The 18,074-nt window shown below is 36.4% G+C and overlaps 1 protein-coding gene across 6 annotated transcripts in view; it reads right to left on the minus strand.

The window, feature by feature from the left end:
- Positions 1-18,074, minus strand: part of TFDP2 (transcription factor Dp-2) — a 162,344-nt gene that overhangs the window by 45,370 nt on the left and 98,900 nt on the right. For all 6 annotated transcript variants that reach the window (XM_041733854.1, XM_041733856.1, XM_041733855.1 and 3 more), the window contains one exon: positions 4,519-4,622. In XM_041733854.1, coding sequence (XP_041589788.1) covers positions 4,519-4,622 — 104 coding nt within the window. The remainder of the gene's footprint in view (positions 1-4,518; positions 4,623-18,074) is intronic.

Raw genomic sequence — 18,074 nt, forward strand, 5'->3', positions numbered from 1 at the left:
CAGCGGTTTGGCGCCTGCCTTTGGCCCAGGGCGCGATCCTGGAGACCCGGGATCGAATCCCACGTCGGGCTCCCGGTGCATGGAGCCTGCTTCTCCCTCTGCCTGTGTCTCTGCCTCTCTCTCTCTCTCTCACTGTGTGCCTATCATAAATAAATAAAATTAAAAAAAAAAAACAAAAAAAAAAACAAATTGCTGTCCAGGACTTCACTGGTAAATAATCCATGTTTTTTCCAAAAATGTTTATAATAATCAGTACAAAAAACAATCTAGCATTCTACAAATATCTTTAGAACTATTTCTGTCAAAAAAAAAAAAAAATAAGGGCATGTCCAGTGAGTGGGGGTATCAATGCAACAATATTGGCCCCAGGTGGGTAACTGCTCATGAATGAGCTGCTGGACCCATAGGGATTCTCTCCCTTTTTTTCTTTCCAACCCCAAAGCACAGGACCACCCTCACCTGGGCAGCCCTAGATCTCTGGATCTCCTAAAGGGAAGACATTCTATTTTTGTATACTTTTGAAAATTTCCATAATGGTAAGATTTTGTTTAAGTTCCAATTAAGAAAGAAAAGCATCAGTGTGGGCTACATTGAGTATTCAAATGACAGATATTAAAACAAAAGAAATAGTTCTATTTCTACTGCCTGATGTAGGTCAAAATACTAATTTTTGTATCCCTGATCAAATGAAACCTGTTCCTGCAGGCAGGTCTAAGTCCAGTTATTAAGTTAGTTGCTAATTTGCTCCATAAAGAACAAAGGGAAGGATTCATTTGCATTTCAAGCTTAGTTCAGCTTTGGTTATTAAAGTCTCATCAACATTTATTCATTTACTAAATATTTAAGAACTTTAGTTACCTCTGTGTATGGTATGGCATTTTGCCAATTTGGGGGTAGGGTAATGTTACTACGTACAAATGAATAGGAAATAACTTTAGTAAGTTAATTCTGTAGTTGAAAAAAAATAAAAACAAAAGACAATAAACACTGATAGATGTCCGGAGAACTCTGATTCTCTACAATATTCCAAGGACTATTACATGAGGAGTTCGGAAGCTTACTTCATGAGAAAATATGAATACTAGACGATGGGTTTATATCTCCTATACCTCCACATACCCCAACCCACTTCCGCACTTCCATTTCAGTATAAAATCTTTAAGGGTAGATCAAATGTTTATAGGGCCTGGTGCTTTGCTAGGAGATATTCGCAGAAAAGGCACAATAAATATTTAATGAACTGAGACAGAAGACACAGCTCTTAAAATGAAAAAAAAAAAAAAAAAAAAAAAAAAAAGAAGCATTTCTGTTCACTAATATGCCAGAAAGGACCATATAAAATCCAGTAAGAAAATATAATGTAAAGGACATAGTTCCCACCAATCACTACATCACACATTCATATGTCCTATATCATGCTGACCTTGAGTGTGAAGCTTAAGAAGAAAAATCTGAGTATTTGATAAGTCTCTGGTCTACTCTATTTCTAGAACGTGAGTCTCCACAAAGCAATTCTAAGCATCTCGACTTACCCTTGAGATAGACTGCATTATTTGTGCAGTACTATTACTAAGTTCTTTTTCTGTATCTGTTATTACTAGCCTCCAGGCTCAGTTTACCTGATTTAAAGGGCTTTGTAGGAAAAAAAAAAAAAGATGAGAGGAGGAAGGGAAAGAGGACATAGAAAAAACCTGTTATCATTATTGAGAAAGGCTTTGCAAATGAATTGCTATGTTCTGGTTTAGTTTTTCTGCCTCAATGTCAGACTGTCAGCTGATATTCTTTGCTGATCTGAGAGTGATTAGCAATCCTCTGTTCTCTCCTAGCCTAGTGCCTGGTGTGCCCTCAATAACAGAAATCCTCAATAAACATTTGCTGAATGAACAAACTGGAGGGATGATACACTCAAACTAAAAAGACAAATTAGAAGTTCATGTGACATGCAATGCGTTCCTAAATTAGGACGATGACAAAGAACTTTAAGAAACAAAAATCAAAGAAAAGCCAACAGAACTTGATCAACCACTGAATACAGGAAAATTATACAGGTGATGAGTCAGATATGTTTTGTAAAACTGAACCTTAATTTTGAAATCCCAAGTTGAAATTAGAGGTAATTAGAGGTAATTATTTCCTATATTCAGTTGACCTGATAAGGAAATGAACATTTCTTTTAAATTTCAGCACCTCCCCAGCCCCCACCCCCGCCACCAAGAAATCCTTAATTTAAATGTAATCATGCAGTTTTGGACTGGATTACAGTTGGGCTATGAAAATCATATAGCAATTGGAACATCATTCTGAAGATTTTCTACCTTCAATCAATATATGTTACATACTACTGCCATCTACAGTAAGAACAGTCAAGGGATTGTTACAGCCTTTTATGGTGGCTACACTGCTGGTGAACAGCATAAAGTACAGCGTTGTCTAATCACTATGTTATATACCTGAACCTAACATAACACTGCATCAATGATACTTCAACCAAAAAACAAAAAAAAAAACAAAAAAAAAAAAAAAAAAAAGGAGGGGGGGAGAAAAGCCAAGAGAGCATCTCTATTCTGAAGGGAAAAATAATCTATAGAATTAAAAGTATTACATTGAAGGATTTTATTATTTCACAAAATTTTAGTTTTCACTATAAGAAACATGTACTTTTTAACCATGTTAAAATAAAGATGGTTAAGATTATATGACAAGATACCTGAAGAAAAGGGCGAGTATTCCAAACTACAACAGATTTTGCTAAACTACTTTCTATAAACACAGAAAACAACTTTCTTCTTGGGACTTTTAAAAATTTCTATTTACCATTAAGACTTGGCTTGCAAAGAGATATGTGAAATTTAAATGGCAAGTAGAGAAAGACAACTGTAAGAAGCAGGTTTTAAAAAAGAAAAAAAGGTTTCATTCAAGAGTTTTCTAACTTAAAAAAAATGCTTTTACATCACAGATGAGAGACTGAAGGTGAGGAGACAATATTCAGGAGAGATAAACAAGAGAAAAGAGAAATGGCTCTAACTGGGATTCTACCAATTAGGAAGTCAAAAAGAAAGCTCTCATTTCTAAGATCTGGGAACTGTAAAAAGCACCTGGGTATTAAAGACACACGTTAAGCCCTGGTTTAAAGAAGCACCCCAAATCTCCTTTCCTTCTTCTGACCTTTGTTTTGCTGACCTGAGGTTGGTTGGTTAAGTAATGAGGTAAATAGTATACAAGAGTACTTATTGTCAGAACTTATGTGTATACTAGTTCAACTTGACAATGGAAAGAAAAACTGTTTCCAAAAGAGGAATTCAAATTTGAGCCACCGCAGCATCACTCCAATATTGACAGCAGTCTCTCAAAATAGAGGAGTACTGTGAGGGAGACACTCTAAGAGTTCGGGTATATTTATTTAATTTTGGCATTTATAGAATCACATTTCCAAATAAAGACTTTAATTTAAAGTCAGGTGCCTTATCTCATTTACACCCAGTGGAGTGGCTGGTGAGAAGGAAAAGCTTAGTAAACATTTGAAATACACCCTGAACTACCTTGAAATGGGGATACTTACCTGAGCTTAAGTCTCCATGAGGTCTGGAGCTAGATTACATTCTTCACATAGTTACAGTAAATTGAGTAAGATCTTTAGCTTGAATTCTGTAGATAATTAACAGTCCTCAAGTGATCAAGAAAAATGTCATGGCTTGAATGTCTTAAAATCTTAAAGATTTGCTGAAGCCACTAGGTATGTTAAAATGCATCTTTTGTCTAAATAATTTTGCATTTAACAGAGTCCAGAGTACTGAGTACTATGGGCAAAATTTATCCTTCCTGCTCTATGGATGAGAACATGCAAACAATGGCAGTGAAGAATTATAGTTCAGGTGTTTACATACTTTCGCTAAAGGTGGCTGAGACCATTAAATTAAGTATAGTTTTTAGAGTTATTGCATGTGACTTTGTTTATAAGTAAGGCTTTCTAAAAGTGCTATATACTTCAAGCTCTAGCATAATTAATGGAAATACCTTCAGAGAAACAGTTAAGTATTTTCTGTTTTTCATTCATTATTTCTACTGCTAAAGATTGATAGCTCTGGATATAGATTAACTGTTGGGTCATATTCAATTTATATGAGAGTATATAGTTTATAAGAAAGAGGAGAACAAAAAAAAAAGAAAAAGAAAAAGAAAGAGGAGAACATAAAAACAGATTTCAAATCAACTTGATCAAACTAAAAACAAGAGAAGCCTATCATAAGGAGCAAGCAAAAACCTTGATATTACACATCCAGAATCCAGATTCATGAAAATTAAGCACTCAAGAGCACAATGCATTTCTTTTTTCTTCAAAGAAAAAAAGCTTTTCTTAAGACTTAATCAGTTACATCAGATGAAAACAAAACTTCTTTAAAAAGTGACTGAGTTAAAAAGTGAACCAGAATTTTTGTCCAGCATCTTTAGTACCATCATCCTTTAAGTTAGTGTTGTCTAAGCAAAACCTCAAATTCTAAGATTTGATGGTTTTCTTACCATTTGGGGTCCAACATTCACATTTATTGGTCCTAAGGTTTTTGGTAAAATCTTTGTTGGTGAGTTGGTGCTGGAAACTGGAAACGCAACAAATGAAATGTTACCTGAAATGATATCAAAATATTAGGTTAATGTTCTGCAATATAAGGTCACCTTCCATCTACACATTCACGGTACTAACCCCAGTTTTGCTTAAAGTGACTTACAACAAGAAGCATTACTAAAAAGCCATTCTAATGACTGCTTTCTTGTAGTGAATATAATTAATTCTGCTGAAGAGGAAAACTGTAAATAGTTCAGTTTTAGTGGGTTTTGAGGGGAAAAAATATTTAGAGAATACATAATGCAAATCATAGTTTCTATTAGCATTGAGAAATCTAGTTAGGTCTTTATTAGACATCATAGACCAAAAAAAAGTATGAAGCAAAATATGAAGTAAAATATCTTATTAGGATTTATTCATAGAATAATAGAAAATGTTTTTACTAAAAGTTAACATGTTTTCAAGTGAGTTGGTAGTTTTTGAGGTTTTATCACACTAGAGAAAAAAAATTATGCTACCTAGTGATACTGAAAACTGTGGGATGTGTTCAGTGTTTTCAAGTGATATCGACATTTTAAATTTGAAATTAAGGTAGCCAAGTGCTACTCCAGAAATGAGAACTAACTGATAACTTTCCAAACTCTATCAACTACTTAACTCCTCTGGACAAACTCAGTTTATCAATGTTTTTCTTAAGAATCTAATATAATAAAAGAGATCACCCAGAAAGTATGTAAGAGGTTCATACTGAAACTCTGGGGGAAAAAAACAAAATTTAAGAGCAGGACAAGATACCTTCTTCTGAGATGGCCCCCTTGGCTCTCCCAGCACTTGCCCATGTTCCTTAGCCCCCTTCTCTCACCTTTTGATTCTCAGGAGATACTCCTATTTCCTTCAGTAAGGAAATCAAGCCATCAGGCTATATTATAGCTTCTCTTCTTTGACCTGTGAACCTATCTGCAGCCTCACATATTTTTACTTCTTTCTCTTTGAGTGGAAATTCTCATATAAATTATTTCTTTCATGTCTCTGCATGTCCTGTCTTCACAGGGGTCTCACTTACCAATTATCTCCTCTGTCTTCTAAGTTTCCAACTGTACCATCAGCTCCTCCCCTTCAGTTTCTCTCTCTGCCCATCTACCCTATATCATTTTCCCTCTATACCCACATCTTAAAATCAAATTCTTTCTTTCTCATGCCCACTCAACAAGGTCGCATAGCCAAACTCCTTCATGTTCTGAGTCTTAGTATACCACTGAGTCTTGGTATATGATCATTATCACCCCAGTGACCTGGTCCAGAAATAATCAACCCCTCATTCAACTGACCACTATATCCTATTTGTCATCTCCTTACTCTAGCTCCTTTATGCTGCCTGCACTTGTTTAATTTGAAACTTGATCAAATCTGATTTGAACACAGTTATTCTCTAACTCAGTGATTCACCATCGTGGCTGCACAATGGAATTACACGGAACTCAATAAAAAATACCAATGCCTCAGTCCCACTTCCAGAGCTGCTGATAAGACTGGTCCGGAGTGAACCTAGGCAGACTGGTGAAAGTTCTCCAGATAGTTCCAATGTGCAGCCAAACTACTTCATATAGCTCTGCTTGCCCCTCCACACAGCTGTAACAAACCAGTCCTTCAACTGGAGAAACTGTTCTGGACACTCCCCTACTTTAGGCCTTCAAAGATTCCACAACACTTTCAATGCCTCTCAGATTCCTCAACATGGTACAACATCTCCTATCTGGCGATCTCACCCCTGCCTCTCTTCCCAGCATCATCTTCAGTTACTCCCTCCATTCCAATCAGGTTAAATACTTTGCAGTTCCAGAAAGGCCACAGCTCACCCACTCTAGCTTTGGCGTCTACCTTTCCTTCTGCTGGAAGTCTCCCTGCTGGGACTTCTACCTCATAGCACTTCAAAATGGAATTCCAAACTACTTTCTAAGTAGTGTGCCAAAGTCTGTTCCAGAGGCTTCCATATACACACTATCTCATTAATGCTGAGGACAACAGTGTAAAATGTATTATTACTGACTCCATCTTACACATGAAGAAACTGAGATAGAGTGAGGTTAAATAATTTGTACAAGGTTCCAGAGCTAGTGAGGGCCATAGCTCCACGTTCTAAGCCTCTGCTCTGTGTGTCACCTTCTCCTTTATAAGCTGTCCCCTAGCCTCTGTGGTCCAGTTCTGAATACACTTCTTTTGACTGTTCATAAAACCTATGGTCACTTGCTTGTTCTAGCTATCATTTACATAGTTCTAAGTGGGTTATGTCTCTCAGCTTTGTATCCTAGCATCTGGTTTAGCTCTGGCACAAAACAGGTGCATGAAATTATAAGAACTGTTTGATTAGCATAGATTTGAACTATTACCTTTTCTAATCTCGATGCCATACTTCCTGTAAGGTAGCCTAAATTCTATTTTTTGTTATTTTTTAACTGGTGCCATGACTTATACTGAGTTTAAACAAATTTAAATGCTAGGTTTCTTATTATTTTGAACAACTAATATATCAAAGTTTCCTTCCTCTGTAACCATTAAACTGATTTGTTTTTATATAATACGCATATCTTACCAATCGCTAGATTAAGGTTATTATCAAATTTCCCAAATATGGTTATTCACCTATTTAAGAATCCATCCTAACTGGAGAATAATCTCTGATTCCAAGGGGAGGAACAGCTATATAGTTGATAGACATGTGCCATAAACTCAGTCCCAGGCAGGACAAGCATGTGAGGAAGCCCTGCAAAAGTCTGGCTCTCAGATTTTTTTAAAATTGAAGTACAGTTGACATAAAATATTAGTTTCAGGTGTACGACTTAGTGATTTGACAATTATATATATTACAAAATGCTCACCATGGGTAAGTGCAGTTACCATCTGTCACCATACATTAAAGTATTATTGACTATATTCTCCATGCTGTACATTACAGCCCCATGATTTACTTATTTTATAACTGGAAGTCTGTACCTCTTAATCCCCTTCACCTATTTCATCTATATCTCCCAAGCCCCTCCCTTCTGGCAACCACTGGTTTGTTCTCTGTATTATGAGTCTGTTTCTGCTTTTGTTTGTTCATTTATATTTTAAGATTTCACATGTAAATTAAACCAAGTGGTATTTGTCTTCTCAAGATGGATTTTAAAAATGACCTTAGTGCTGCTGAACGTTTAAGATGAGATCATCTCTGATACACTGTTAGAAGTAAAAGTCAAAAACTTGCAAAGAGCATGAAACAAGAAACACAAAAAAAGACCATTAAGATTAGGGAACAGGTTGACTCCAATTTTAAATCTAACACTGAAGGAAAAATAAGAATATAAAACTTTGGTCAAAACAAAATGAAAACCATCATTAAAGCCAGATCTGTCATGCCAGTTAATACCAAAAGAACTTAGAGGGAACTTAATAAATTTGACAAATTGATTCTAAAGTGCATCTGGAAGAGTAAAGGCAGAAAACAGCCAAGAAAATTTTAAAAAAAAAGGAATAATGGGGAAGAGGGGAACTTTAGCCTACCAGATTTCAAAACTATTAGACAGCTGAAGTGACTGAAATAATGTGATATTGTGAAGCTGATAAACGATAAAACAGAAATTAAAGTCCCGAAATTACTTCATGTATATATGAAAATTTTATATATGGTGAAGGTAGCATTTCAAATCAATGGGGAAAGGGCAGATTATTTAAAAAATGTTCTTGATTGTAAATCTGAAAATTAATATAACACCGTATATCTACTATGCTTCAATTTAAAAAAACCACACATGAAAGAAACGTTTCTGAGATAAATTGTCCACTTGGATTTCAATTTCTCATCTTGTACAAAAATCAATTCCCAAATGATCATATATTTAAACATAAAGATTAAAGCCATAATGCCTGTGTGGCTCAGATGGTTAAGCGTCTGCCTTCAGCTCAGATGGTAATCCTAGGGTCCCAGGATCAAGCCCTGAGTTGAGCTCCCTGCTTGCTGAGGATCTGCTTTTCTTTCTCCTTCTGTCGCTCCCCCTGCTCTTTCTCTTTCAAATTTTTTTAATCTTAAAAATATTAAAGCCATAGAAGTTTTAAAAGAAATTTAATAATAGTTTTTTATAATTTGAGGATGAAGGCCCTTCAGAGCATGTTACAGAATTTAGAAATCTTACATGAAAACAGACAGGATTACCTAAAAATAAGTATTTCCTAAATAGTGAAAGACCTAATATACTTAAAAGACAAATCTCAAACTTGGTAAACAAATTTGCAACACATAGGTCACTAGGTTACTATCCTTAAAAACTTTTATTTACTTAACTTCCCACCTATAAGTCAATATCAGTAAAATACCTCAATATAAAAATAAGCTGAGTACATGAAGAAACCTAAATGTCAATGATCACATGAAAAGAGCTTAATTTTATTTTACTTTTTTAAAGATAATCATACACCGAGAGAGAGGCAGAGACATAAGCAGAAGGATAAGCAGGCTCCCTGCAGGGAGCCTGATGTGGAACTTGATCCCAGGACCCCAGATCACAACTTGAGCCAAAGGCAGATACTCAATCTCTGAGCCACCCAGGTTCCCCTATTTTATTTTATTTTTTAAAGATTTTATTTATTTATGAGAGAGAGAGTGAGAGAGAGAGAGAGCGTGCCCACACAAGCTGGGGGAGGGGCAAAGGGAGAGCAAGAAGGCTCCTCAGCAAGCAGGGAGCCCAACTGGGGGCTCGATCAGGACCCTGGGACTCTGGGATCACAACCTGAGCCAAAGGCAGATGCTTAATCATCTGAGCCACTCAGATACCAAGATGCTTGATTTTAATTAAAAATTTTACACTTTTTAAAAAAGAAACCATTTCATGTACCAGATTATAAAGATTAATAAGCTTGATAATGGTTTGAGTTAGCAAAAATGTGGCAAAATGGGTGCATTTACAAAATATTTACTTGGCATCTACTATGTCAAGTACTAATGCTGCGCTCTCATGCATATGCAGTGCAAGTGACACTGTCCTACTGTCCCCTGCACTCAAGCAGCTAACACACTGTCAGTGGGTGGGATATTGGACAGTCTTTCTGGAGGGCAGTCAGACAATGTAACTGGAGAGGAGTAATGGGTCTGTTGGAGTACAAAATTTTAAATAAGTGCATTAAAAACAACTGTACACATTTTAAAGGCTCTTTCCACTTCAACAAATGTCCTTTCTTTTCTTTTCTTTTCTTTTTTAAAAGATTTTATTTATTCATGAGAGACAGAGAGGCAGAGACACAGGGAGAGGGAGGAGAAGCAGGCCTCCATGCAGGAGCCCAATGTGGGACTCAATCCAGCAACTCCGGAGGCAAAAGCAGATGCTCAACTGCTGAGCCACCCAGGCATCCCAGCAAATGTCCTTTCAACTCCCTTCCATTGCCTAAGTGGCAAGCTGATCCCCAGCCTCTGCATCAACATCATAATTAATTCCCAATAATGGGAATACTCTCTGACTAACAATTCCTCTGCTGGAGATGTATCCCAATAAACCAAGCAGATAAGAACAATTAAACATGTCCTAGAACTGCAACATTTTAGATAAAGGCAAAAACCTAGAAACAACTTAAATATGTAAACATCTTTTGGTACATGTATATGATGGGCTATTATACAGTCCTTAAAACAATATTACAAATATGTACTTGCCAGGGAAAAATGTTCCCATTATAAGAGACTATGATTAGTATGATTCCATTTACCTAAAAGCTACATATACTCACAAATTACATAAGCAAAAAAACTATAGCAGGATAAACAACAAACTAAGAGAGGTTAGCTCTGGTGAGTAGTATGGAGAAATGTTTTAGTTTATACTTTTTTATTTTATGAACATGCATGTGCTTGTTTTATAATTTGTTTTATAATTTAAAAAGCTATTGTCACTCTGGAGGGAAAAGAGGGGGAGGGAGGAAAGCAAAGAGCATAAGAATCAGTCACAGCTGTTGAAACAAGATAAAGATCTATAAATGAAGTATCTGTGTTTTATAATTAGTAAAAATGAAATCTGTTTTGGAAGTAGTTAAAGGGGCTCCACTGGGATTTCAATAATTATAATATCCAGAAATAAAAACCATGTATTTAGACATTGTTTACTTTCATCAAATCAACTAGTTCAGCAGCAGAAACAGAACTTTTTTGACTCAAAAGGACATACTTAAGTAGGTTATAAACATCTAGTATCCCAAAATTTCAGCCAGGTTAAGAGAAGTAAACCAAACCAAGTATAAAGAATTTTTCCTAAGTACCTGGCCTTAATTCATAGCTCCTTGGCAACAGGGGCCTGACACTGTCCAGAAGCCAATCCCTGGCAGTTGGTATATTTATTAAAAACAAAAATTTAAAGACCTGCCTGGATTTGGGTTCTGGCAATTCCCTGCATTAACAAATGAGATCAATCACCTAGGGAAGTGGCTCGGAAAAAAAAGAGCTCAAACTTAGCCAAATCTTGGCAGAGGCACACAATTTGGCTCAAAATTTTATTTCAATTTTCTGAGTAATTAGAATCTTTCTGTTTTCCATTAGAATTGTCTAGACACCAAAGATTTCCTTCACTCATAATTCTTGTAAGGGGTTCCAGTTCTAGTTAGTCACCTTCAATATGTTCAATTAAAATGAAAAATTCAGTGAAATAACTGTGGTTTGTCTACATGATGCCAGTGTGAGTTATTTTTTTCATAGTACTGACTTTTTCTGGAAAAAAAATTTTTTTTTGGCTTGAATTAGTTTTTGGAAAAACCTTCACCCAAGCCTATATCACACCCTCCTAGAAGAACCAAATTAATAACTTACTTTAAGAAAAAACATGCTTATTTTACAGGTTTATAAATATCTCCAATCAGAAGTAGTTGTATACTCTCTGCCTCCTCCCCGCCCCCCCCCCCGCCCCCAACCAGGGTCCAACTTCATAGAAAAAGCTAACCTTCAGCCCTAAATAGTTAGAAAATGACCTGGTTTGTGGTGGTGTAGGTGTTTGTCAAATTCATACAACTCTAGGCTAAACGGGTTCAGGCTCTACTACATGCAAATCATATCTTAATAAAAAAAAATGGGAAACAGTAACCTAGGCAATTTCATACTTATTAGTAACAGGCTAATTACAGATTCTACAATTCTTCGCTTTCTTCCTTCAGACATTTACTTGCTTTATTCCTTAGGTACCTTCTAGTCTCTGGCTTGGTCGTCACATCAGAGATGCCCGACCACTCTATATAAGCACTTCCTAATTTACTATGATTTTTCACCAGTAGTTATTTATGATACATTGCCTATTAATGTTTACCTGCTTAGGCGAGTATTACCTGTCCATAGCCCACCGACTCTTAGAATTTAAGATCCACAGGGACAAGGGATTTATTATCTAATCCCCTGCTGTACCTCCAGCACCTAGCACATCCTGCCTGGGACACAGCAAAGTTCAACAAATATTGTTGCGTGAAAATGAATGCACGAGTTAATATATGAATGTCTGGATGGAAGAATATGATACCAATTCATGAGGCATGAGTGTATAGTGAAAACTAAGTTTCCTTCTATCTCCAACCACCACCTAACCATTCCCTTCCCTAGTGATGGCTACTAGTGCCAGGTTGTATATAACCTTCCAGAAATATTCTAACATATACAGACATATATCCATAAACATTCTTTTCCCCTTCACATATAGTTGAATACTGTATCAGTTTGCATGTTGCTTTTTTCCCACTTAATAATACTGTATCTTAGATGTCTTTCCATACCTTATCATAGTTTTGCCTCAATATTTACTTTGTTAGCTACACAGTGTTACTTTTTATGGTTCTACAAGTTTATTTATCAATCCCTTAGTAATGGAAAAACCACAGTATTATAACATTATTAATAACAAAATCTTTTAATACTCCAAATAACACTGCAATGATTTTACACATCTTGACATGTGCTGGTTGTACCAACTGACTGCACCAATTAACCCTCCATACAGAAATGTATAAAAATGTCCATTTCCACATACCCTTACCATCTCAATGTGTTAATCAAACTTTGTCAACTTTTACATTAAAAACAATTTCTCATTTCATTTTGGTTTTAATTTATTATAATGATATTCCTTCCTGAAAATTATGCTCACTTTCCTATTGGCTGTTGCTAATTGGTAGACACTCTTTAAATATTGAAAAAATAACTATGTTCTTTGTTATGCCTGATGCAAATATTTTTCCCAATTTGACACTTGTCTTTTGCTTTTTTTTTTTTTTTTTTAAATTTTTTATTTATTTATGATAGTCACAGAGAGAGAGAGAGAGGCAGAGACACAGGCGGAGGGAGAAGCAGGCTCCATGCCCCGGGAGCCTGATGTGGGATTCGATCCTGGGTCTCCAGGATCGCGCCCTGGGCCAAAGGCAGGCGCCAAACCGCTGCGCCACCCAGGGATCCCTGTCTTTTGCTTTTATATACGGTTTTCTTTGCACTTTTTTAAAAAGGTAGTTTTTTTTTTTTAAGAGAGGGAGAGTGGGGGATGGGCATAGAGGGAGAGAGAAAATTCTAAGCAGCCTCCAGGCCCAGCACAGAGCCCAACACAGGGCTCCAGCCCCTGACTCTGAGATCCTGACAGGAGTCAATGCTTAACCGACTTAGTCACCCAGGCACCCCAAGAATGTAGTCAATTTTATTTTATTTTATTATTATGTTTTAAAGATTTTATTTATTTATTCATGAGATACACAGAGAGAAGGCAGAGACAGATGCAGAGGGAGAAGCAGGCTCCTCATAGGGAGCCCAATTATTTTCCCCGAACTCTGGGATCATGTCCTGGGCCAAAGGCAGATACTTAACCACTGAGCCACCCAGGCGTCCCTGTAGTCAATTTTATAATTCTTTCCTTTTGTGACTCTTGTGTCAGACACAAGAAGGTCTGTAAGTATGTTTAAATATAAAAATGAAGGTCAGAGTAACTGAAGTTTATTTATTTATCTTGAATCCCCTCCTTGGAGGTATACATCATATACAGACCTGCTACATTTTACTTATCTTATAGGTGTGGTATTTCCAGTTGGCTATGCTGTTCTTTGAAATTAGCTATCATTAATTATATACTAAGACTGCATTAAACATCCCCCATGCTTTTAGTATTTTAATGCCTTCATTTTAAATTTTATATCCTTGACTCATCTGGAATTTATTTGATGTGAGAAATAAAAGACTCAATTTTTTTTTCCCTGATGGCTACTTTGTAAAAAATATTTTATTTATTTATTTATTTGAGAGAGAGAGAGAGAGAGAGAAAGAGAGAGAGAACATGAGAGCGCACGGGCCTGGGGGTGAGGGTGGGGGGGCGACAGAAGGAAGAAGGACAAGCAGACTCTCTGACATGGAGCTTGATCCCAGGATCCTGAGATCATGACCTGGGTTGAAGGCAGATGCTTAACTGACTGAGCCACTTAGGCACTCCCTTCAGATGGCTACTTTTAGTGAATGATCTACACCCCCCCCCCCCCCCCCGCTGATATGAAATGCTACCTTGATCAATTACTTATTTGGGTCAATTTATTGACTTTCTATTCTGCTCGGCAGATCTGCCTATTTAGGTGACAGTATCACATGCCTTTACTTCATTCATGATTGACATTTCCACTAGAGAATAAGCAAAGTCAGAAAAGGAGTGTCAAGCATTTCTTCCCTATCTGTATTACCCTTTTAACTATTTAATAAGTGTTGTAAAGGACTATCAATTGGTTTCAAATACAGTCCTAATGAGGTCAAGTCACAGGTCGATTCTGGAACAGGCCAATTCATTTTGCAAAGGGAGAAGATTCCACATCTTAAGGCTGTATTTCTAATGTCAGCCAGCCATCTAGAAAGCAATATATGTTACAATATGGATGGCTTAGAGGATATTTATCACCTTATTTGACAAATAAGTTCAATGCACTATCTTCCTAGGTAAAACACAATAAAAACTCATAATTAATTTGAAAAGGCAGCATATCCAACTGGAAATGCCAAACCTGCAAGATAAGTAAAATAGAGCATGTCTATATAATCATAACTACAACATTGCTAAAAATGGGAGGTGTGAGAAACAGAAAATAAAAGTTCCTAATATCTCCAAATTTTAGTAGTTCAAGTGGCCTCTAGAACCTCCCCTTCCATATTTGGTTCTACAATGGGATTCAAGGTTTCTACAGTTCAGGTAAGGACACAAGATCTGAAACACACATACCAATATATTCAAAGGCATGGAAAAAAAGCCTAGCTGTTTTTGCAGCTGTCAGAACACAGCACTTCTAGGATTCCCCAAAATAAACCACCTAACCAGAATCTTTCCATGAACCAAAGAAAGGCTTTCCATGAACCTAACCAAGAACCCTAAAATGGCCATAACAAGAAACGGGCTCTTAGCCTTAAGGGCATACTCTTAAATGGCTCAATCAATCTTTCTGTCAGTCTTTTCTACATACCTGCCCTAGAGGATCAAATCTGTTCTCTTGGCTTTGATAAGCATTTCTACATGGAGGACACCTTTTAAAATGATTACCTAGCTCCTGGTTTCTCTGGTATCTAAAACCATAAATGCCCTGGATTCTTCACTTTGAAAGGAGAAAAAAAAATTTCTTTCTTTATCTTTCTGCATGCCAGGATTTAAAGAGGGCCTCTTCATTTCTTACATGAACTCCGTAATTCAAGCTCTGGTATTTGGAATATTATAGTTGTTTCCATTTAGTTCATCAAACCTCAAAGCTAAAAGATCTTAGAAATCATTTAATCCATTCTCACTAGGTTTTCTTTGTAGGACCTTTTCCTTTCAGTATTTTTTAAATGTCTATCCAAAAACATCTGTCTGACCTACCGATTTGATCCTATAGCTTTTTCACTAGCTTATCTTTAGTTAAAACATGTCATTTTGTCCTTTTTCTATTATCTTGTTCAGTAAAGGAAGCCTTAAAATCTTAACTTTCTCATTTCTCTTCCACTTGCTTAATTAGAATTTCCCATTTTGGGGACAATATATCTTCTGATTAATACTTGAATTAGTTTACCATATGGCCTCAGACAATTTGGCTCTTCCAACTCTTCATAGCAATTCTTCCCAAATGTGCCTGGTTATAAGATATAAAGGGGGTGGGCAGCCCGAGTGGCTCAGAGGTTTAGCGCCTGCCTTCAGCCCAGGGCCTGATCCTGGAGACCCAGATGGAGTCCCATGTCGGGCTCCCTGCGTGGAGCCTGCTTCTCCCTCTGTCTCTCTCTCTGTGTCTCTCATGAATGAATGACTGAATGAATGAATGAATGAATGAATAAATAAATAAATAAAACCTTTAAAAAGATATAAAGAGGGTGGAGGGTGGGGGAACTAGTGTCCCTCTTTTTCAAAAATGCATATTCCGGGATCCCTGGGTGGCGCAGCGGTTTAGCGCCTGCCTTTGGCCCAGGGCGCGATCTTGGAGACCCGGGATCGAATCCCACATCGGGCTCCCAGTGCATGGAGCCTGCTTCTCCCTCTGCCTATGTCTCTGCCTCTCTCTCTCTCTCTGTGACTATCATAAATAAATAAAAGTTAACAAAAAAAAAAAAAAAAAAAAAAGTTAAAAAAAAAAACAAAAATGCATATTCCTAGGCTCCATTCAACACCCAAAATATCAGAAACAAGGTGGGAATGCTTATTTTTAACAAGTGGCTCAAATGATTCTCATGATCAGTCAATACTGGAGACTGCTTCAAGGTCCCTTTGTTCAAATTAGGGAAGTAATGGAGTATAAGTTTGACTCTTTCTATTACATTCATCTCTGTCTAAGTTTTTAAAAAAGAATGGGCTTAGTGACCCTTATTTCTTCAGTCTCTTGTTTTTGCATGTTACATCTTTTCAACGGTTAGCCTACATTCAACTCCTACTACATCCAGCACCATCACCACAGCTAGTACACCCACCAGATGGCACACAGACACTGTGTGCATGCCTAATAAAAGAGTGAGCGGAAGGGAGCACATTTTATCTCCTACCAACAGCCACTGAATGGCTAGGGTAGATCAAGGCAGCTGGGTGCACCCACAAAGATCAGCATTTATGAGTATTAGAATACCCAAGTGCACTTAATTGGAAATCATCCTCCTGAAGAAGCCCACAACCCCTCTATGACGGTAACCTGCCCCAGACTGTTAACAAATAAATCATTTAAAATTTACAGCCAAGAAATATTTTTCCAATATTTATAAAAGATGGCAATATGGCATTGACTGTAGATATACTTACCATTTAAAAGTTGGATTATTAAAATCAATTTAAAACTTTAGGATAAAAAAAATAAAAAAAAAAAACTTTAGGACACTTAAACTCAAACAGACCAAAGACCACCCACAAATTAGAGTTTCAAAGCAGTTCTTTCCCCTAGCAAATTAGAAAGTATTAAAATCCATAATACCATACTCAAAATTTCAACGATCAATATCTTATTTCAATAATATGTTCCATTTGAGAGCTATTATTGAAGTTACATATAAATTATATTTGAAGAGCAAGAAATCTTACAGTTAGACATCACTATCAACAAAAATCTTTTAATTAAAATTTTATCCACTGAAAGATTAAAAAAAAAGATTTTGCAAACTTTAACAGATAAGTTCCCTGGGTCTACTTGGCACACCGTAAATGCTCAGTTAGCAGTCTCTTCATTTTTCTGTCAGAGAAATTGCCAAGAGAGGACAAACTTTGTACCATAAGTGAGCAAAGTGCCGAAAAACAAGCCCCCCACTGATGGTCTCTAGCTTTAGAGTCAAGATTCAAAAGTTCATTTACAAATTGGTTGCTTAAAACTTGGTAGGAAGAAGTAAGGCTGTTATTACATGATAGGTTCCTGGATCTTTCGCAAGAGTTAACTCATACTATACTAAAAGCACAATATTTATACTATTTTATCTGCTCCTAAACAACAATGTAAAAGATCTTCTTTTCAGAAAAATATAGGCATCAGGTAAATCTTCCCTCCTTCTCCGACCTCCTCCTCAGAAATGAGATTTCTAGGTTGTTGTTTCTAATTGCATACATATATACATAAGGCAGAGAGAATGTTTACATTAGTCATTCTCTATGAATATTTTCTAACTTGGAAAACAAAGAATAGGTAAGGCTCAGATTCTCCAAGACCTCAGTTTTGTCTAAAGAGTTCATATATACAAGGCGAGAATCATAGGTACTTCACTTCGAAAGTCTTCTTTCAGTTTTTTGCTTTTAATTTGAAGGGTTAACAGTTTCAAAGATTTCTGTTATTGTTGTTGCCGATGCTGTTAAATAACCTAATATCATGCCTACGTTTATAATCTGAAGTGACACACATTTTTGATAACTCCAGTCTGGGATGTTGTCATAATTATATATCACATGTGGGGCCATCAATTTTTTTTAGGGCTGGCTATTTCATCAAATTTATATATACTTTGATCAAAATGGTAAAAAAAATTTACTTTAATCAGACCTATATAGTTTGCAAATCCATTTTATTTTCTTTTTTG

The sequence above is a fragment of the Vulpes lagopus genome, chromosome 19 (genome assembly GCF_018345385.1).
Source record: "Vulpes lagopus strain Blue_001 chromosome 19, ASM1834538v1, whole genome shotgun sequence".
NCBI classification, from domain to species: Eukaryota; Metazoa; Chordata; class Mammalia; order Carnivora; family Canidae; genus Vulpes; species Vulpes lagopus.